Here is a 20,621-nt window from a genome sequence, read left to right as displayed (position 1 = left end):
AAGCAGGCGATGTTTTATAACTACCAAATCTGTATTCTAGTTCATATATCCATATAAGCCTTTAAAGCTGGCAATGTCACCTGACTCAACTCTCGGCGGTGAGCTTGTTCGTTTGACACCAATAAAGCAAGAGATGAGAAGGCTACATTGAAAGATATAATCCTATAATGGGCCAATTGAGTCATGATATACATGCTGAGGAGACCATTGTCGTTCAGGTTTCCAATCAATACCACTTTGCGCCGATTACACAGCACTCGCTTCAATGCTGTACATTATATGATCGATCGACAATGGATGAAAACTGTTGCGCCTAAAATTCAATTGACCGTTGAGCGTCAAGTAAGATGGAATTCAACGCAGAGAGCTCCAGTTAATGTTAATTCTAATGCTTCAGTGACAGCGGTGAAAGAAGCCAAATTATCACCAAGTGACTTGAACGGCTCTGGATTCAAAGATATCAAGAGGCTTTTTCGTTTAGCCAAGCCAGAGACTTTACAAATTGCATTAGCACTGGTATTGATTCTCATATCAAGTGCTGTCAGCATGACGATTCCCACTATAGTGGGTAAACTTTTGGATATCGCAAAGGACAGAAAAGATGCCGATGACACTACCGAGGACGACGAAGGTCCTAAAATATTTGGAATGACCACGAAACAATTTTGTACTGCGCTCTTGGCAGTTTTTCTTGTTGGAGCAGCAGCCAATGCGGGACGGATTGTGATCTTAAAGATCACAGGTGAGAGACTAGTGGCACGATTGAGAACTCGAACGATGAAAGCAGCACTAGATCAGGATGCAACATTCCTCGACACAAATCGTGTTGGGGACCTTATATCCTGTTTGTCATCAGACGCCTCGATAGTGGCTAAATCCGTGACACAGAATGTCTCTGACGGTACAAGAGCAGTGATCCAAGGATTTGTAGGATTCGGTATGATGGGTTACATCTCTTGGCAATTGACCAGCGTTATGATACTAATGATCCCGCCATTGGGTATTATGGCTGTTGTTTATGGTCGGAAGATACGAAACTTGTCCCGACAATTACAAACTTCTGTCGGTGGGCTAACCAAAGTGTCAGAAGAGCAATTGGGGGCAGTCAAGACCATTCAGTCATATGTTGGAGAGAAAAAAGAAATCCATCGTTACGCAACTGAAGTAAGAAATGTTTTCAACATTGGGCTGAAAGAGGCGCTAACCTCGGGTGTTTTCTTTGGTTCAACTGGTCTGGTAGGTAACATTTCCCTATTAGCATTGTTGATGGTGGGCACTAACATGATACAAAACGGGCTTATTACAGTGGGTGATCTTTCGAGTTTTATGATGTATGCAGTTTACACTGGATCTTCAATGTTTGGACTATCGAGTTTTTACTCTGAGTTAATGAAAGGTGCAGGTGCTGCAGCGAGAGTGTTTGAACTAAAAGATCGTAAGCCGCTCATTCCTCCCACTATTGGCCAGGACCCTGTTACGTTGGCCAACAAGACCATAAGATTCGAGAACGTATCTTTTACGTACCCTACAAGATTGAACCAAAAGATCTTTGATGGCCTTGACATAACGGTTGAGCCCGGAGAGCACGTTTGTATTGTCGGTCCCTCCGGAAGCGGTAAATCCACCGTTGCATCATTGCTTTTACGTTATTACGACACAAATGAGGGTAGAATCATGATTGGAGACCATAATATCAACAGTTTCAATGTACGCAAGTACCGTCGCTTACTCGGAATTGTCCAACAAGAGCCACAACTTTTCAATGGTACAATTCTAGACAATATTCTATACACTGTACCACCCGAGCGAGCAGATAACGATGATCTGATCTCTACAGCCATTGGCCAAGCAAACTGTTCGAAGTTCTTAGCCAACTTCCCGGACGGACTACAAACTCTCGTTGGTCCTCGTGGAGCTCAACTATCTGGTGGTCAAAAACAAAGAATCGCTCTCGCAAGAGCCTTTTTACTTGATCCTTCTCTACTGATCCTCGACGAAGCCACCAGTGCCCTCGATTCCCAAAGTGAAGAAATAGTAGCGCAAACTCTACGAGTGCGTGTTCAAAGAGGTCTTACAACAATCTCAATCGCCCACAGGCTCTCTACGATCAAGAACTGTACAAGAGTCGTCGTTCTTGGAAAATGCGGCCAAGTCGTCGAATCGGGACCCTTCGAAGAGCTACTACGTAACCCTTTAAGTGAGCTAAGCATCTTACTGTCCCAGCAACAGGATGAACCAGAAACATCAACTCCAGCACATTTATAACTCCGGCTGGTGATCATTTTTCATTTCCTGAAATTTCACGATTTTTTGTTTTTCTAGAGGGCTTGGCAATGTGGCTTCCTGACGCTGAGAGCCACAGTATTGAAAAGATCTCCTTCACGATACATCGTTAAGAAACAGGTAATGACCAGATATATAAGCGATGGACTAGCGAGTTGCAATCCGCAAGCCCACTATTCAAGGTGTAATTGAGGAAAAACGGCACTGAGCCTGTAAAATAAAGATGTCTGCCACACGCGAGTCTAAAACGCTGAAGGAGCTCGACATAGATGAAGTAGTTAAAGTAAACCCGTTTGCAAAGTTGGTGAATGGGCAGAGGATCGTGGAAGTACCGGAGCTTACTTTAGAGTCTGGCATTACCATTAACAACTTTCCTATTGCATACAAGTCCTGGGGTAGCCTTAACGAGAAGGGGGACAACTGTCTGGTGATCTGTCATGCGTTGACCGGTTCATCCGATGTAGCTGATTGGTGGGGTCCTCTGTTGGGGAATGACCAGGCATTTGATCCATCGAGATTTTTCGTCATATGTTTGAACTCTATGGGCTCGCCCTATGGGTCTTTCTCGCCTCTTTCTATCAATGAAGATACTGGAGAGCCATATGGTCCTGAATTTCCATTGTGTACTGTAAGAGATGATGTGAGAGCACACAGGATAGTTTTGGATTCTCTCGGAGTGAGTTCTGTGGCTTGTGTCATTGGTGGTTCTATGGGTGGTATGCTAGCGTTGGAATGGGCTACTATTTACAAAAAAGACTACGTGAGGAATTTGGTTGCATTGGCAACTTCTGCTAGACATTCTGCATGGTGTATATCGTGGTCAGAAGCTCAAAGACAATGTATCTATTCTGATCCGAAGTATGATGATGGGTACTATTCCTTAAACGATCCACCTATAGCAGGTCTATCTGCTGCTCGTATGTCGGCTCTCCTAACTTATAGGTCGAGAAACAGCTTTGAGACAAAATTTGCCAGAAACACGCCCTCTGTTGAACACCAGAGTAAAGCTCCAAAATCCTCACTGCCGGCTCCATCGTCAGTGAACCAACACTCTCTACAAATTCACAACGATGGCCATAAACACCGCAAAGAACAAAGAAGGGCAAGTCGGTCTTCTTCCACTTCGTCTGAATCGGTCCTTTCTGTCTCATCAGAAACCTCAGCATGTTCCGTAGCGGGTGTTATAAAGGACATCAAACCAGCTCAAACTTACTTTTCGGCTCAAAGTTATCTGCGGTACCAAGGGAGCAAATTCATCAACCGTTTTGATGCCAATTGTTACATCTCGATTACACGTAAGCTGGATACACACGATTTGGCTCGTGATAGATTCGATTACGATGAAAACATTGTAGAAGTGTTGCGTTCCATAGAGCAACCATCGCTGATCATAGGTATAAAGACAGATGGTTTATTCACTTATTCAGAGCAAGAATTCCTGGCAGAAAATATACCGCATGCCCGTCTTGAGAATGTTGAGTCACCAGAAGGCCATGATGCCTTCCTACTAGAATTCAAACTAATCAATAGACTCATAATTGAATTTTTGAACAAGAACGCTGAGGAGATTATGAAATCTCCTCCGCGTCTTTGGAAGGACTCAGAGAACAACCAAACTGTAACAGACTCTTTGTTTGGAGAAGCAGAAGAAGTCACCAATTGGTAAATGCATTTTAGGTAGCCCAAAGACGTCCGGGCATACACACCACGATCATGCGTGTCATCCAGATAGGCTAATCATTTCAAGAATCAGGGAGTCAATATGATTTTCTCCTTCGCATATAGTTTCTTGCGGTTACCACGTTGATTAAGTTTGTTAATATCTATAAAACACTAATTATCCATTGTGATTTCAACTACACAAAAAACCACGATTCATCCGCTTGGTTATTTGAAGCTTTGTTTGCCAATGGTTCAGACGTTTGAACCTCTTTATATGGCGTTATCTTCTCCTTCTTACTTCTGGCAAGAACCAAGCTTCTTGCATACTCCAATTCGCCGTAGATACAGTTTATGGCTGTACGAACACCATCCTCGTTAGCTATTTGATTCTTTATCAGTAAAGCTCTATCGGCCATTCTTTTATTCGTAGTAACTTGCTGCAGAGCTTTGGTTAACGAGTGACTATTCAATTTCTTCAGTGCCAGTCCAGCACCAATATCTTCTACACGGAGGGCGTAAAAGAACTGATCTCCAAAAAATGGTTTGACAACAGTAGGAAGCCCCGCCCTTAGGGTCGCACCGGTGGTTCCAGACCCACCATGGTGCACCGCTGCGTCCATTTGTGGGAAAAGCCAATCGTGAGGAACATTGCCAGCATTAAAAATACACTCTGGAAGCTCTACTTCAATTTCTTTAGAAGAACTGTCATTTAATCTTTCTGACCAACCTTTATTCAAAACACAATAGACGTCAACATCCTCAACTGCTTTCGCGATCGCCTTGGTCATTTCCTTTGCATTAGAAACCACTATGGATCCGAACCCAATATAAACCAACTTCTTTCCCAGCTTTCTTGCCCGGCTTAGGAAATCAACCAATGCTTGCGGAGGTTTGTAATCGGTCTTCTCGTCTAAGAACCAGTATCCAGTCACTTTGATCCATTCACTAAAATCAACGGAAGGTGGGAATATTGTGGGAGAGATGTTGTAGAAAAACGGTACTTTATTCTGCTGTAGCATATCGAGATTTGTCTTATCCAAGCCAAGTGATTCGAGTCTCCACTTGTTGACCTGGCCACTGATTCCCTTCCAAAATAGATTTTCGAATAACACATGAGTCAAATAATTGTAATTACCGCCACGCTTTTGATCTGGAACAATAAATGCATGAGGATAAGCTCTAGTTCTCGTCCATGGCATGGTGAAAGCTCTAAAATAAGGAATATCAAGCGCTTCTGCAATGTGTATCCCTGCCATAGCCGAAGGAGACTCGATTAACATATCCAGCCCTAACTTCTTGCAGGCCGCCCAAGAAGTATCAAGTAAAGCGGTAATCCAATCGCGGAATCTGACAGAAGCGTCTCTGAAAAGCCCTACATTCATCGATTCGTGTTCAACCATCAGCGACATCAATTCTGCAGGGTCTCCTGCGATTGGTTCAAACCCTATACCATGCTTTGTGACAAATTCGCGAAACTCGCTGTGAGTGATGATCGTTACCTGATGACCTTCTTTGAGCAGCCCTTTTCCTAACGCAATATAGGGCTGAACATCACCTCGAGAACCGATAGTCAGCATAGCAATTTTATAGCTCCGTTGAGGCTTTATATTAGTCTTGAAGTATGGATTCTCATCAAAGAGCAATGGAACATCAAAACCCTCAGCATTGATCTTATCTTCGAAGAACTTGAGTTTGGCGGTATTGCTATCAGTCTCCACGATATTGGCCGAGACAGATGCTGGCACTCTTCTTTTTGATTTAACATCATCTAAACGTTTCAATATGACGTATTCAGCATCATCTCTAGCTGAGGCAGTACTAAATTCAAGAAACAGCTCCTCATGACCCCTTATAACGATGACGAGACCCAGATAACCAAATCTGAAACCCTTCTCTTTATAACAAGTTTCAACATCATTGAGAGGTAAGATCATTTTGGTGTTAACCGTTGGTAGCAGCGTTCGGAAACACAGAACGTCGTTGGCAATATACAGTTTCCCATATAGTGGAACATTCCTTACTAAATGGGTAAACGACGCACTTATTAAAATTTCGTTATTGTTCAATTTAAAATGGCGCCTAAATCTATGCAATGCATGTACTTTACGTTTATTTTTCACCAAATATGGATCATCTTCACTAAATGGAACATAATCGTTCATATAGTGTATTGGGTGAGCATTCCACATTTCGGCAACATTTTTGAAAGGTTTGGTTGCCAAATCAGTTAGTTTGGTTTTTCTATGACCATGCTCACTTTCAGTAGCTTTGTCATCATCATCTGAGAATTGATCCTTGAGCGTGCTTCTTGAAGCATTATCGGAAGCCTGGGTGGGGAATCTTGAATAAAATTCCACTACGACATCCTCATCAGAGCCATTGAAGATGGAAGGTTTTGTAAACAAACTTCCACTCATTGAACGCAGCCTCCTCGACCAGGTTTTTTCTTCAGGATCTTTGGCCGCCAATGAGCCTGGCGTATGGTGTAAGATGTTATCAATCAAAGAAGCATGCTCTTTGGAACTCATATCAAAAGAAGTTTGGCTCGACTCTTGAGTCTTTGTGTCTTCTATGCATTTTCTACCACCTTCAAGTTTAGCTGAGCTATTGGGATCATCTCCAGGCGAAAAGTTGTCGAACAGGATTCGTACCCCCAAGGTATTCAGTGCAGAGAGTTGCTTCTTCACCATATCCATTAAAGAGAACCCAGACCCGTCAAGGAATACAAAGTGAAAATCATCAATTGCGAACGAATGAGCACTCTCCAAGGCACGTATCCGCACAGTCAAAGCTTGCTTAACAATGGCTTGATCATCAAGGTCAATGATGTTTGCTAACGGTATCTTGACACTCACAGAATCATTCTCCGTATTTTGAGCTGCAAATTGCTGTTTCTTTAGTGAATTACACCAAGCCCTTGCAGAGTATTCCGTGTCGGCGTTAAAGACATAAGTTCTTCCATTATTATGCACCTTAAAGGTCGTGTTTGGGTCATCAGAAGATGATCTCTTTTCGAGATGTATACTTGTTGTATTGCTCAAATCTATTGTGAGAACTGGGAAATATACTTCGGTCGGCGAATTGTAAAGTGAAAGAGTTTGATCTTTCAGAATACACCAATAACGAACAGACGTTCTAAGGGTGGATCGTATGTTCAAGTTTCCACTTAATTTGATCGTCCCAGGGTTCTTTGGTAAATATGCAAAGAAAAGAATGTGTCTAGAAGTGACCAGTAGATTTCCCTGAACTAAAACATCCTTCAAAAGCCACGCTGAGTAATCCTTCAACAGCTCTTCGTTTTGATCAAGTTTGAAATGTTCAAGTAACTTCTTAATAATTTTCCTCTTGAAAGCCTGGTCGGAGCCCATCGCAGACTCCATCTTCTCAGTCGGTACTACCGAGAACGAGAAAAGTGTAGGTTTTCTCGTAGCAGCCAGACGAACAGGTCCCCCCTCAGAATCTGCCTGAACTTCATCATTACTATCTTTCTGCTGCCTTCCTAGTAAATCATCGTCCTCATTTCTGCGATCCTTGTCGTTCTGCGTCAAATCTTGTGCCAAGTCGTCCGCCTCCTGAGCATCATCCATACCAGCATAGACACTAGCCGTAGTCAATAAGTCTGCAATACTCTTCATCATAAATCTAGATTTCGCAACATCGTAACCCCCGGTATCATCTGAATCACTGCGGACCATTTCTTCTCCATCTGAACCAATGGAAGCTGTTCTTCCCTTTCCATTTCTACCGGGTTTGAGGCTGGCTATAGATTTTGACAGCCGTCTTTGAGGTATTAGAGCAGTCAGCAACTTACCAGTACCAACACTTTCTTGGGATATATTGTGTGAGCTTGACTCGCCAGATTTCCTCCCCTTTGTGGCCAGATTCATCTTCGATCTCGATCAGGACAGCTCAAAATATATATCTCAAGCCAAAAGGAAATTATTGAACTACCAGCGCCGTTCCGAGGGAATGATTAACAAGCATTATGTGCGCTTCGAAGTTTAGTTGTTCGTGAAGACACCGAGATTCGTTGGTTGAGGACCCTTTCCTCTGAGCTTGCGGCTACGCCTTGTGGGAAAATGAAGGCGATCCGCAAACTGTCAGTAAATACAAACACAGCATTATTTAAATATGTGACTGTTCATGGTGGCCAAAAGATGTTTCTCAGTGCCCACTTAATTTGTTTTAAATCTTATTTTAATTTTTGAAGTGCCACTGGTTCTCTATAAAAAATGGCAGTCTAAGCTCTATAATAATCATAACAGATAGGATAAAAAACCCTGCTACTTCGTCTTCTCCTTTAGCAAGGTCCTCATGTATCTTTGGGCACAGAGAACCTCTTCCTCTACCTCCTTGAGAGCTCTGGTCTCTTTTCTTCCAAACAGGAAGGAGATCATGCCGTCAATCGTTCCGGTTATAGAGACTACCACTGCGAAAAGTACCCAGAAGATAGATGACCAGCCGGCCAAATTGGCAGTGAAAGTGGTCACTACCAAAGCACCGATAAGTAGTAGGATTGAGAAGTAAAAATGGACTCCACGAAGAAATTTTTGCCTTGCGGCGACGACTGAATAGCTTGCTAAACACTGAATCATCTCGTCGTAATTGGCATACCGCTGCAATAAGAGGTCTCTGGAATCCTTGCTATCACTGGCAATGTCGACGGTGACAGGTTCTTTCTTTGGTAAAAGTTTCAAAGTGCAAGTGTAGGCAAAATGGTCGGAAAAACTGCCAACATTAGGTAATCTATTGGTAAATCTGACCCCTGCCTGTGTCGTTTGCAGTCTCTCAGGATCAATTAGAGCATAGTCAAGTCTGCAAGCCTCGTCGGGTTTACGAGATGCCCTCCATGTATTAAGCAACGAATCGCAAGTGGTACAACCGTATTTGATCTGTTCTAGAGGATTCAACCTTGCGACTACTTGTAGATCCTGCTTACCGCTAAGTTGCTCCCACGAATCAACCAGTCCCGTTTCCATTGTAAGAAATTTGTGAGGCAACGATCCGGGCCTTGAATTTAAATCTCCTGAGATGATTACTGCATAGCCTGCCTTCTTGTATAGGTTTGCCAATTTACTGAAATCCCATGCCTGACAAGACCTGTGACAGGCATATGCTGCATCTCCGGTCAACGCATACGGAGCATGCATATGGCTGTTCATTATGGCCACGGGATGGGTCATCTTATCCACCGGTTGTAGCAGAGTGATGGCTACAGACTTGCCCACATACCAATCACCCCGGTGTACGGCACTGGGTCTACCATTAATTGGAAAACGGTATAGAAACGTCGATTCGATAGGGATTCTTGACAATATGGCCAGTCCAGGTCCAGCAAGAATCCCAGAGTAAAATATTCTTTGGTAAGGGAAAGCTTCAGCGCACGTTGCCGCTATGTAATCCCAATCTTCTTTGCACCAAATCTCCTGTAAAGCTACAACATCGTACCGATCATCTGCTCCAGAAGACTCAATACCAGGTAGTGGAACGGAGCATGATTTGCCAGCCAGCTCATCTGCGATAGCTCGCAATCTCTGCTTTCTGTATTTCGACACCCACTTTAGCCCCCAAGTATTGAACGTAAGAAACTTTATACTAGGCGCTTCTTTCCTGACCTCATCATCAGCCCTTTCCAAATTATTCTGGCTCATTAAACGTCTCAGAGAAGGCTTTTCAATGAGTTTTATGGTATCTTTCTTTATCCGATCCAATGGTTAGTGTTGTGAAAGCATCGCGTAATAATAACACAGAGCCGCCACTTCATGCAACAACCAACAAAGTGAAATACAGGCAAGATAGCCTGTTTGCAGGGTCAAAGAATTTTCTATAGCTTAGAAGGGCGATGCAGCAGACCATTGGTCAATTCACAGAGTTCCGATCGCGTTTGGACGAGTTTGAGCGCAGGATCCATGAGACGTTGAACGAACGGATGAGTACAGTGCTGGAATCTGTCCAAAGGTATAGAGATGAAGTTGAAGAACTACAGAGTCGACAAAGGGTAATATCAGAGAGATTCAGCAGGCTACAAAACGAGCAAGAGGCTCTGGAGATCGAGAGGGACACATTTAGAAAAGATGCCGACGATACTAAAAACAGATTGGAAGGTTTCCAACAGAGGAAGCACCAATTGGAGTCACAAAGGACAGCCATATTAGAGGAATCCACCGAGCTGGACCTAATGCTGGAAAAGAAAGAGCAAGAGATCAGAAAACAGAAGGAAAGAATGATGAAGCAACGGCAGCGTGATAATCCAGAGCTGAAACTTTACGAAAGGCTTCTAGGAATGCAAATTGATGCTTCTCAACCAGGGACCCTTCATTTCGAGTTCCGCCAGTTTGACGACCAGGATATGGCCCGCCTGTGTGATATAACGCTGGATGTTTCGAGCGAAGACTTCACCATCCTGCAATCGACTCCGGAACTTGATGACGAGGAAATCAAGAGACAGCTACTGGATACATTGAACAAGCATGGCGATATAACCTCGTTTCTGGTCAAATCTAGGCAGTTGCTCATCTCACGTGCACTACGTCACCAATGATTCCTTCCAGTTAAGTTACTTCGAAAGATTCGAGAGTCACTAACAAAGGTGCTCAAGATCGAGGCATTGAGAGTCGTCAAACGTTTGTATGAGAACCCAATTGATTGTGCCATGGCTCCTGGCTTCTGTGGCGATTGCTTCCCCAGGGGATAATTTGGACAAATTTCAGGATTGTAAATATGCATGTGAGTTTGAAAAATCTTGTCCTGGCTCACAGATCGGGTATATCGACCCTTCAACTAACGAGTTTAGTGACTACAGATTTGATGACCGTCCTTTGCTGCTTTCAACATTTTTCGCTTGGGATTGTATCTCGGACTGTGATTATCAGTGCCAGCAGATCGTTACGCAGCTGAGAATACAGAACGAGGAGGAAATTTATCAATTTCATGGGAAATGGCCATTCTTGAGACTACTCACTACCCAGGAGTTGTTTTCCACGCTGTTTAGCATTGGAAATTTTATCGCACATTATCATGGCTACCAGCAATTGACCGAAACGATACACAGGCTAGAGAATAGAGGCGATAGAAGAAGAATACTGTTGTTGCGAAACTACACATATGTGGCAATGGCTGGGATGTTAGCATGGACCGCTAGCACAATTTTTCACTGGCGAGACCTGTTGATCACCGAGATCCTCGATTACTTCTTTGCAGGAGGCACTGTCCTGACAGCATTCCATGCTATCTTCTCTAGAATGACAAGACTCGACAAACATCCTCAGATGGCGAAGTTATTCTCCTGGTCCGTTGTCCTAATATTTGCCCTTCATCTGCTACGACTCTACATAGACTGGTCCTACACATACAACATGAGGTTCAACATATTCTTCGGTGTGCTGCAGTATCTGCTGCTGATTCTACTAGCATACCAAAATTACAATACTCTACGGTCAACACAGAGCCACAAACGTGCAGGACCCTACGAAAAGCGTCAAACACTCGTCTTCAACCTCTGCATAGTACCCGTATTATTAGTCGGATCCACGGCGATGGCTATGTCTTTCGAGCTATTCGACTTCTTCAGCTACAAATGGCAAATCGATTCTCATGCCTTATGGCACATGTGCACTATCTGGCCGTCCTGGGTCCTATACGGTTTTTTCCTCAAGGACTTCAACTTCACTACAAGGGAGAACTTGGAGTGAGTATAGTAGTGAATAAGTAGTCTCAGCTAGATACATAATACATCATGATAATAAGGGGTGGTGATCTAAGTCCAAACGTGGGCTTTTTGTCCGGGGTCCTTAGCCATCGGGTTATCGCGTAGGCACTTGCATGACTGCAGACTTTCGTTACTCAAGCGTCAATGAAGAAGGCGGCTGAGTATTCTATTGTCCTACTTGCAGGTATAATGGCTGATATAAGGTTTCACATCTATTGAAACTTTCTATATATCCCTTACAGTTTAATTTCAGATTGATTTTTGAACAGTTTGATGAAGAGCAGATGACAGGCAATAGAAAGTTTTTTCCCTCTTCACACATTATCTTGACAACCTCTCGGGACCCTGAGAATACCACTTTGAACCTTATGGCATTGTTATTAAGGGCTACTTCATCATCCAGTGCTGGTGCGTTGTTCTCCTCTTCTTCGCATTGCGTGAAGTCGATGGTCTCTTCACATCGCTCCCGGCGTAAAGAGTCATTTTTTCTTTGACTCGAACACATTCCAACGATCGACCAAAATATCTCTGGGTTGTCTCCTGGTTCGAAAGCGATAGCAGTCAGGACGTAACTTCAATGAATACAACTCCGTTGGAATCAAGAAAGGAGCCTATTGATGGGGTGTATGAAGGTCGAAGGCGACGGAGGATTCCAAAGCCTGGTGCTGGAATCTGGCTAGACTTACAAGAGAAAGTGCCCTGCTATTGGCAGGATTGGAGAGATTCATGGGATTATCGAGTGATACCGTCTGTTTTGAATACCTATTTCAACAATCTACTACCTGCTTTGGCTTTTGCACAAGATATGTTCGATAAAACCCATAATGCTTATGGAGTAAATGAAGTTTTACTCTCTACAGGTCTGGCTGGTGTCGTCTTTGGGGTACTGGCAGGGCAGCCATTATGTATTGTTGGTGTAACCGGACCTATCGCTATCTTCAATTACACGGTTTATGAGCTTATTGGGCCCCTGAATACTAATTATTTTGGATTTATGTTTTGGGTTTGTATATGGTCTATGATATTACATTTGATCATGGCCTTTAGCAATACAGTTGCTCTATTGCAGTATGTGACGGCGTTTCCTTGTGACATCTTTGGGTTGTTCATTAATGTTGTCTATATTGAGAAGGGGATCCAAATCCTTACGAGACAATTCCACACCAATGAAGGCGAGGAGGATCTTACAGCTGGATTTGGCAGTGTAACAGTGGCGCTTTGTATGACCCTCTTTGGTCTAGTGTTCAAGAATATAACTCGAACTCCGCTATTAACTCATAGATTGCGGATATTTATTGCAGACTATTCAACCCCATTATCAGTATTGTTTTGGTCCGCTTTTACTCATTTTGGAGGCTATCTAGATGATGTTCATTTCCAAAAGGTTCCAATCTCGAAATCTTTCTACCCAACTGACAAAGTTAATAGAAATGCTTCAACGTGGCTGGCCTACCAAAAAATACCTGTGAAAGACGTTTTCATTGCTCTTCCATTTGGAATCATCTTAACTCTTTTATTTTATTTTGACCACAATGTTTCTTCTCTGATGGCACAGAGATTCGAGTACAAACTCAAAAAGAATGCATCATTTCATTACGATTTTGCACTTTTAGGCATAACTACAGGAGTAAGCGGAGTGTTGGGGATCCCAGCACCAAACGGGTTGATTCCACAAGCTCCATTGCATACAGAGTCTTTGTTAGTTCACGATGAAAATGGTAAGGTTGCCAGATGCGTGGAACAAAGGTTTACCAACACTGTCCAAGGTTTGATGGCCATTGGTACAATGACCCGTCCACTTCTGGTATGTTTGGGTCAAATCCCACAGGCAGTATTATCGGGATTATTTTTCATAATGGGTATCGAAGGTTTGCTGCACAATGAAATCATCGCCAGGATACTTTGCCTGTTCACAGAAACTAAGAAAAGGGACCCTCAATCTATCCTAAACCACGTTTCAAGAAAGAAACTCGTGATATTTTTGTGCTTTAGTCTTGCCGGATTCGTCGGTGAGTTTGCCATTACAAACACCATAGCAGCTATTGGATTCCCACTGGTTCTGTTACTAACGGTCATTATACGGATGGTGTTCCCCAAGATATTCACCAAAGAAGAGCTGAATGTATTGGATCATAACGCTACGGAGGAGTTTACCGTTAAAAATACTTTTGCTAGACAATCTCTGTGGTTTAAGCAGATCAAGCAGTTTAGAAGCAAGCTAGTCGGCAGCATTAATATTAGCATTTCATTACATTACCACGCAGGATTACCAAGCAGGATAAAATGATCTTGTTGCCGTAATGATGATGGTTGTGTTACTGAGCAGTATATAATTTATGTGATTGACTGGTCATTCAAGTAACAGTTATCACTTGCATGTTAGCGATGACCTTTTTGTGAGTTTATAATTTAAGTAACCAAGTCTAATAAGATCTTATCGATCATTGATTGATATATTGAAGTTGGTTTTAAGTATGTTATTGTCAAGACTCAAACATTCGTACTAAGTTTTCTATTTACTGTGTGAATTTAATACAAACAAAATAATTATCAATAACATGATAAAATTTCGATGACATAAAGCAGGTGTGAGCCCGTACTTCGCCCAATGATTCCACCTCCAATCGATGCAGTGTTATTGCACGAACACGCATACCAGGACACCGGGGACCTGAGTTATGTGCTTAATTTGGAGACTTTTACGGATGATGGAGGATACAAACCCATCCTGAAATATGGGCTGGGGTTCTTCAATTATGATTTGGCCCTAACGAGTGAAGTCTACGACAGGTCGTGGATTGAAATGTTCCGTTTCCATCTCTATGAGAATTTTGCATTTTATTTTCTAATATTCCTAGCACTGTTCTTATTATGGGCACTTGTCATGGTTGCACAGCTGAATCATGCAGGCCAAATGGTTTTTGGTAAGAATAAGAAGTTCGAGAAAGAGGATGATTTGGAATATCACCATATCAAAGTTTAATCAGTTAAATGGCAGTGTTCTATATATAAGTATATATTGTATTGTCAGTTGTAGCTATATGCATATACATTAATCCATAAACCAGGTCTAATTAAGCCAGTGGCTTGCTTTCATCGATCCAAGATTCACCTTTCAATTCCGGCACGATGGTTATACCTCTACCCTTCTTGATGATATTTTCGACGTTCTCGACAATAAACTCTTCCATGTGCTTGATGGTCTCAAAGGAGTTGGTACCCATGTGAGGCAGACCCAAAACTTGAGGCATATCTAGCAATTCCTGTGGGACTTGTGGTTCATGTTCGAAGACATCCAAACCAGCGGCCCTAACCTTACCTGATTTCAAAGCATTAATGAAAGCGGCTTCATCAATGACAGCACCACGAGCAGTGTTAACCACAACAACACCATCCTTCATCTTTTCAAATGTCTTAGCATCCAAAATATGTCTTGTGTTCTTGTTCAGTGGAATATTGACGGAGATAATATCGGATTGAGCCAATAGTTCATCAAATGAGACGTATTCACAACCATTTTCAAGCTCTGGACTCAATCTATTCCTGTTGTGGTAGAGAAACTTGGAGAATCCGAATGGTTGCAATCTCTTGACGATCGTGCGACCAATACCACCCAAACCAAGCACACCAACGACCTTTCCTTCGGGGTCATTACCAACTGGAGCACCACCTGCGGCACCGACAGAAGGCCATTTACCTGCAAGCAAATTACGTTGACCGTATTCGAAGTTTCTCAAGGCACCTAACAGCAAGAAAACATGAGTATCTGCTGTTGAGTCATTGACCAATTCTGGGACATTAGTGACCTGGATCTTTCTGTCTTTGAAATATTGGGTATCAATTTGATCATAACCAGCACCCAGGTGACAAACAGCAACGACAGATTTTGGCAAACTTTGAGCCAGTTCTTCGTCAAATCTACCAGTTTGCTTAACACTGGCGAAAGTTCTAGTGATGATTTGAGCTTTAGACACTTCGCTCTTTGGGTCCTTCAAAGTTTTCAAAAACTCTTCACGAGTGGTAGTCTCTGGGATAGTAACCACATTGGCGATCTTGCTCAAATTTTTCCAAGCATCGTTGGCGTATGCCACTTTACCTAATCTTAGAACCACTGGTTTGACACTCATATTGACTTATTGGTGTCGAACCAAGAGCCTTCAATGCCTAGTGCTACCTATGTTACTTATATACATATACTTTACACTACCCCGCCCCTTTATTGCTCGGAAATTGGCAACGGTCTTATCTCCTGCCTGTTCGAGAGACATTGGTCGTCGATTACCGATCTGCAATTGGCACGCAAGATTGTACTGCACAAGTCGCAACTGCAAGCGATTGGCTCGCTTGAGGACAGACGATAACAAGAGGCTATAGACAAAGCTTCAGGGACTAAGAAAGGCTAGCAAGTGAGCGACCCTGCTGATCAATGGCGATCAAAGTTGCTCGACAACAGTCATTGTAAACCCATCGAGATACAGATTTCATGAAATCCTTATAAAATTAAAGAAATTACGGAGTTAAAAGGAAGGTTGGGCTGGCTTCGCATATCTCCGCGTCGTACGGGTAATAGCCTTTATTTTTCAAGCAGCTTTTGACTGAAATAACATAAGGATGGACAGTGAGTTATGGAGAATTTATGGTACTTAAAGAGGCCTTGTGGTCTAGTTTTGGGAGATTTGAGCAAGTGAAATGTCCTATTCGAAAGGGACTACCCCTAGGACAGGCCAGAGTGTTCCCAATTATGCGGATTCTGGCGGTGGGTTCCGAACTTTTAAGATTGCGCATCAGCGAGTATCTTTGGATGTTGACCTCGCGAAACATACAATTAGAGGAACTGCAGATATTATTCTAATACCTTTGATTCAAACTTTAAGTTATATTACGTTGGATTGTAAGAATTTGAAGATTAATGAGGTACGAGTGGAAAATCGGAGGTGTGATAATTATATTCATGACGATCCATTGACTGAATTCTCGAAGACTAGCCGTTCTGAGGCCGATACCCTCTATGCGTTCAATGGAGTGGAACAATCGCATTTTTTGAGGGAGAAATTCGCAGATTTGAATGAGTTCCCGGAGGAGAGAACAAAGTCGCAATTGATTATTAAGATACCGTCATCGATCAAGATTACTTTACAGGATGCCAACTCGTTGACTAATTATACACCAATAACGCCAACTGTTAGAGGTACACCGGCCCCACAAGAGGCCGTTTTCACACCGATCAGTGTGAGAATAGAGTACGAATTGAGTAATCCGGCTACTGGTGTAAGATTTGACACCGTTTTGGAGTCTCAGCCGCAATTATGGAATGCTTACACCACGAATAACGAGCTTTGTTGTACCGCAGCATACTGGATGCCATGTGTAAATACTCTAGATGAAAAGTGTACTTGGGAAGTGGAAATCACTGTTCCCAAGAAAGTGAAGGACATTGGAGGATCAAAAGTTATGGGAAATGAAACCAGAAACTTACGCTCAAGAAGAGATACTCATACAGACGAGAATGAAGTAAAGACTGAGGATGTGTCACAGGAAGATATATTGCAAAAGAACGATTCACAGAGACCGGATGAGGATGAAGATGAGGAAGACTACGATATTTTGGAGGAAGAGGAAGAAGATGATGCCTCAAATAAAGAGATTTTGGTCTGCTGCTCAGAGTACTCTACGGCCAAGGAAACCGCGCATCCCACCGAGATATCGAAAAAGTGTTTTGCATTTCAAATATTTAACCCAGTTGCTCCCCATCACGTTGGGTGGGCCGTCGGTGCGTTTAACGTTTGGACTCTACCGTCAATTAATAGCCAGGATGACATTTTCGATGAAGAGCGAGATGAATCCGAAGAAAGTGTGAAGATAAATGAACCTGATACAAGTGCCGCCGTTGATGATATTGAGAATAATGATGTTATACCCATACAAGTCTACACTCTGCCGCAAGAAGATATCGATGAAAAGACGGTATTGAATTCAACGATTATTTGTCAAAAGATGATGGATTTTTATGCCAAAGAATTTGGGTCATATCCTTTCACTTCATATTGTCTTGTATTTCTCCCGACTTTGGTGATGCCAACGATGGAATTTGCAAGTATGACGTTGTGTAATACTCGCCTATTATATCCTCCAGAAATGATCGACTCAATGCTAACTACTACAAACCATTTAGCATGGTCATTGGCGACACAATGGTCTGGGGTTAACATAACACCTCTTGAGATCAATGACATATGGTGTTGTTTGGGAATGGCTGGTTATATGGTGTTTCAATTGATGAAAAAGATATTAGGATACAACGAGCTCAAATATAGACTGAAGATGAACAGTGAGGCTATCGTTGAGTTGGATTGGGAAAAACCGCCCATTGGTGAAACTTTCACAAATGCTTCAAGGCCGATCTCATGGACAAGTAAGGATCTTGATTTCATAAAGCTCAAAGCTCCAATGGTATTGTACATCCTGGATCGGAGGATGGTCAAGACTGAGAGATCATTTGGTATGTCTCGTGTATTACCCAAGATTTTTTTACAGGCCATGTCCGGTGATCTGTCGAATAATTCCTTATCCACCGCTCATTTTCAGTATGTTTGTGAGCGTGTTAATAGAAATAAACTAGAGCCCTTCTTCCAACAGTGGGTTTATGGATCTGGAGTACCGATATTCCGTGTCACCCAAAGGTTCAACAAGAAAAGAATGATGGTTGAAATGGGTATCAGACAGTGTCAGGCCCAAGAACTGGGACAGGACAAAGTCGTTGGAGAGGACGGGTTTTGTTCAAGCTCCTTGGGTTATATGCAACATCCAAACAAAAATTTGACCACCTGTTTTACAGGATCCATGACGATTAGAATTCACGAAGCAGATGGAACCCCTTACGAGCATATCGTCGAGCTAAAAGACGTCTTCACAAAGATAGATATTCAATACAATACCAAGTATCGGAGAATAAGGAACAAGCGACTCAATGCTACGAAGCCCACGGGCAAGGGGATGACACCAGACATAACGGAGGATTCATTCACGGAAAGGGTCGAGGGGGGCGTAATTCAAAAATTGGGAAACGTCCTCAGTGGCCCTAACGATTGCCGAGAATGGAACTTGACTGAACATTCAGTTACTACCGACGGCAATGAAGCCCAACGTCAGAACGAAGCGTTCGAGTGGATAAGGATTGATTCCGATTTCGAGTGGGTGTGCAAGCTTTACGTCAATCAGCCTGACTATATGTTCACGTCTCAACTGCAGCAGGACAGTGATGTTGAGGCACAAGTGGAAAGTGTAAGATTTTTTGAGGATACCATCATCCATTCACCAGTGAGTTCACAGATTTATTCATCAATACTGACAAGGACAATAATGGACAAAAGATACTTCTATGGTGTACGCCTGGAGGCCTGCAGAGCACTAGCAAGGTACGTTGTGAGAGACTTCGAGCCCAACAACTTTAGTGGTGGGGCAAAACATCTTATAAAAATTTTTCATGAACTCTTCTGCTACCAGAACTCAAATATACCCCTTAACAACGACTTCACCAATTTCCAAGAATATTTTCTGCAGAAAAACATCCCACAGTACCTGACCTTAGTCAAAAACGAACGGAAAGAGACACCCGCATTTGTCAAACAATTTCTTCTGGATTTACTTACTTACAATGAGAATTCAGAGAATCCATACGATGATAGTCATTACCGCTGCACTCTGATTCAGTCCGTTGTAGACTGCGCATTAACCAACCGTCACGATAGAGATTACTTGGAGAAAGCATTGGAGCAGCTGCGTAGATATCAAAATCTCGAAGAATGGATGCCAACATATCAACTCCTGGTGAAGAACGCCATTCTCAAGGCAAAACTAAGACTAGGCGTAGAGGGATTATACGACATGAATGACTTGAATAAAATCTTGTTGTTCACTTCTGAGGAGGAAGTGAAGACGGCTGAAGTCAATGTGCCGCGACTCAGGGAAGGTTCACAGGATTTAGCTCTGACAGCTTTCAAGATACTGTTAGTTGAAGGTGGACTCAAGAATAGGGAGGCACTCAAATACTTCTTCGAAAGTTTATGTTTTACGCCTGACGTCTATGTCATGGACAAACTGGCCGACGTTTTCGTCAGCGCCGTTGACTTTGTTGCAGTGCATAAGCTACAAGAGCTACTGGATGATGATATAGAGTATATGGTGGAAAAGATTAATCCCGAGTCGCTCACTCTTGAAGACGGAACAGAGGACGGAAGTGGGATTGTTGAAGAGGATTACGTGCATGAACTAAGAGAACGTAAAGAGCAAAAGATGCGATCTACGGTTCGAGGATTAATACATCTGCTAAGGAGACAATTCAAAGAGTATGTCCCACTGAAGAAAATTCTTTGGGAAGTACTACACACTTCCATGTTAACTCTTTATCAAAAAAAGCGTATTTTTGACGTTACCAGAATTTTGTACTGTCTGCTCGATAGTTTCGACGTTGTTTTGCCTATGCCACGGGATAAGAGACTTGTTGCAAAAGACATCGGAGACCATAAAGTTGTCATCAAAAGGGAGGGCTTGCTGAAGGTTCACTTGCCCACTAAAATCAAGTTAGGTACAAATATTACTTTACCTGCTCCAGAGGAGACGGGCACAGGACGGGCGAATAAGTTGAAAATAAGTTTAAACAAGCCAAAGAAGCCTACAGCAGCAAATTCAAAGAGAAAACAGGCGAAAGGAATTGTGAATAGGGTTGGAATACTACCCTTGAGATTTATCAAGATTACGTCTCTAGAAGAGAAGAAGATCGATATCTCGTCGGTGCCTTTCAGCAAAAACGTTCAAATTATCAAGGCAAACCAGAGATCATTCACCCTCAAGATCAAAGTTCCAAAGAAAGAACAGGGGTAAAACAGTTTGATCAACAACTTCTTTATAGTTCATTTACTCCATACCATGTAACACTAATAGCATCATGAACGAGAGACAACAAGTAATT

At 42.6% G+C, this 20,621-nt stretch overlaps 10 protein-coding genes across 10 annotated transcripts; 7 read left to right on the top strand and 3 right to left on the bottom strand.

Annotated features, from left to right (window-relative positions):
* Positions 1 to 183: 183 nt before the first annotated feature.
* MDL1 (ATP-binding cassette permease MDL1) lies at positions 184 to 2,265 on the top strand (the record flags this gene model as incomplete). The annotated part of the gene is made up of 1 exon (XM_003680687.1): positions 184 to 2,265. The coding sequence occupies one exon, from the start codon at positions 184 to 186 to the stop codon at positions 2,263 to 2,265; it is 2,082 nt and encodes a 693-aa protein (XP_003680735.1).
* A 241-nt stretch (positions 2,266 to 2,506) lies between these two features.
* On the top strand, positions 2,507 to 3,949 carry MET2 (homoserine O-acetyltransferase; the record flags this gene model as incomplete). Its single annotated transcript, XM_003680686.1, has 1 exon — positions 2,507 to 3,949. The coding sequence occupies one exon, from the start codon at positions 2,507 to 2,509 to the stop codon at positions 3,947 to 3,949; it is 1,443 nt and encodes a 480-aa protein (XP_003680734.1).
* A 190-nt stretch (positions 3,950 to 4,139) lies between these two features.
* On the bottom strand, positions 4,140 to 7,832 carry ATG26 (sterol 3-beta-glucosyltransferase; the record flags this gene model as incomplete). Its single annotated transcript, XM_003680685.1, has 1 exon — positions 4,140 to 7,832. One exon carries the CDS (start codon positions 7,830 to 7,832, stop codon positions 4,140 to 4,142), a length of 3,693 nt encoding a protein of 1,230 aa, XP_003680733.1.
* A 396-nt stretch (positions 7,833 to 8,228) lies between these two features.
* ISC1 (inositol phosphosphingolipid phospholipase) lies at positions 8,229 to 9,596 on the bottom strand (the record flags this gene model as incomplete). The annotated part of the gene is made up of 1 exon (XM_003680684.1): positions 8,229 to 9,596. The coding sequence occupies one exon, from the start codon at positions 9,594 to 9,596 to the stop codon at positions 8,229 to 8,231; it is 1,368 nt and encodes a 455-aa protein (XP_003680732.1).
* Positions 9,597 to 9,787: 191 nt separating this feature from the next.
* SPC25 (kinetochore-associated Ndc80 complex subunit SPC25) lies at positions 9,788 to 10,486 on the top strand (the record flags this gene model as incomplete). Its single annotated transcript, XM_003680683.1, has 1 exon — positions 9,788 to 10,486. The coding sequence occupies one exon, from the start codon at positions 9,788 to 9,790 to the stop codon at positions 10,484 to 10,486; it is 699 nt and encodes a 232-aa protein (XP_003680731.1).
* Positions 10,487 to 10,574: 88 nt separating this feature from the next.
* PER1 (Per1p) lies at positions 10,575 to 11,636 on the top strand (the record flags this gene model as incomplete). The annotated part of the gene is made up of 1 exon (XM_003680682.1): positions 10,575 to 11,636. One exon carries the CDS (start codon positions 10,575 to 10,577, stop codon positions 11,634 to 11,636), a length of 1,062 nt encoding a protein of 353 aa, XP_003680730.1.
* A 594-nt stretch (positions 11,637 to 12,230) lies between these two features.
* BOR1 (Bor1p) lies at positions 12,231 to 13,940 on the top strand (the record flags this gene model as incomplete). Its single annotated transcript, XM_003680681.1, has 1 exon — positions 12,231 to 13,940. The coding sequence occupies one exon, from the start codon at positions 12,231 to 12,233 to the stop codon at positions 13,938 to 13,940; it is 1,710 nt and encodes a 569-aa protein (XP_003680729.1).
* A 321-nt stretch (positions 13,941 to 14,261) lies between these two features.
* TDEL0C06280 (uncharacterized protein) lies at positions 14,262 to 14,636 on the top strand (the record flags this gene model as incomplete). Its single annotated transcript, XM_003680680.1, has 1 exon — positions 14,262 to 14,636. The coding sequence occupies one exon, from the start codon at positions 14,262 to 14,264 to the stop codon at positions 14,634 to 14,636; it is 375 nt and encodes a 124-aa protein (XP_003680728.1).
* Positions 14,637 to 14,727: 91 nt separating this feature from the next.
* On the bottom strand, positions 14,728 to 15,780 carry GOR1 (glyoxylate reductase; the record flags this gene model as incomplete). The annotated part of the gene is made up of 1 exon (XM_003680679.1): positions 14,728 to 15,780. One exon carries the CDS (start codon positions 15,778 to 15,780, stop codon positions 14,728 to 14,730), a length of 1,053 nt encoding a protein of 350 aa, XP_003680727.1.
* Positions 15,781 to 16,342: 562 nt separating this feature from the next.
* TAF2 (transcription initiation factor TFIID subunit TAF2) lies at positions 16,343 to 20,533 on the top strand (the record flags this gene model as incomplete). The annotated part of the gene is made up of 1 exon (XM_003680678.1): positions 16,343 to 20,533. The coding sequence occupies one exon, from the start codon at positions 16,343 to 16,345 to the stop codon at positions 20,531 to 20,533; it is 4,191 nt and encodes a 1,396-aa protein (XP_003680726.1).
* Between the last annotated feature and the right edge of the window lie 88 nt (positions 20,534 to 20,621).

Source organism: Torulaspora delbrueckii, chromosome 3 (assembly GCF_000243375.1).
Source record: "Torulaspora delbrueckii CBS 1146 chromosome 3, complete genome".
NCBI classification, from domain to species: domain Eukaryota; kingdom Fungi; phylum Ascomycota; class Saccharomycetes; order Saccharomycetales; family Saccharomycetaceae; genus Torulaspora; species Torulaspora delbrueckii.
Note: the sequence above shows the minus strand (reverse complement) of the source record. Positions and strands in the feature narration are given on the sequence as shown.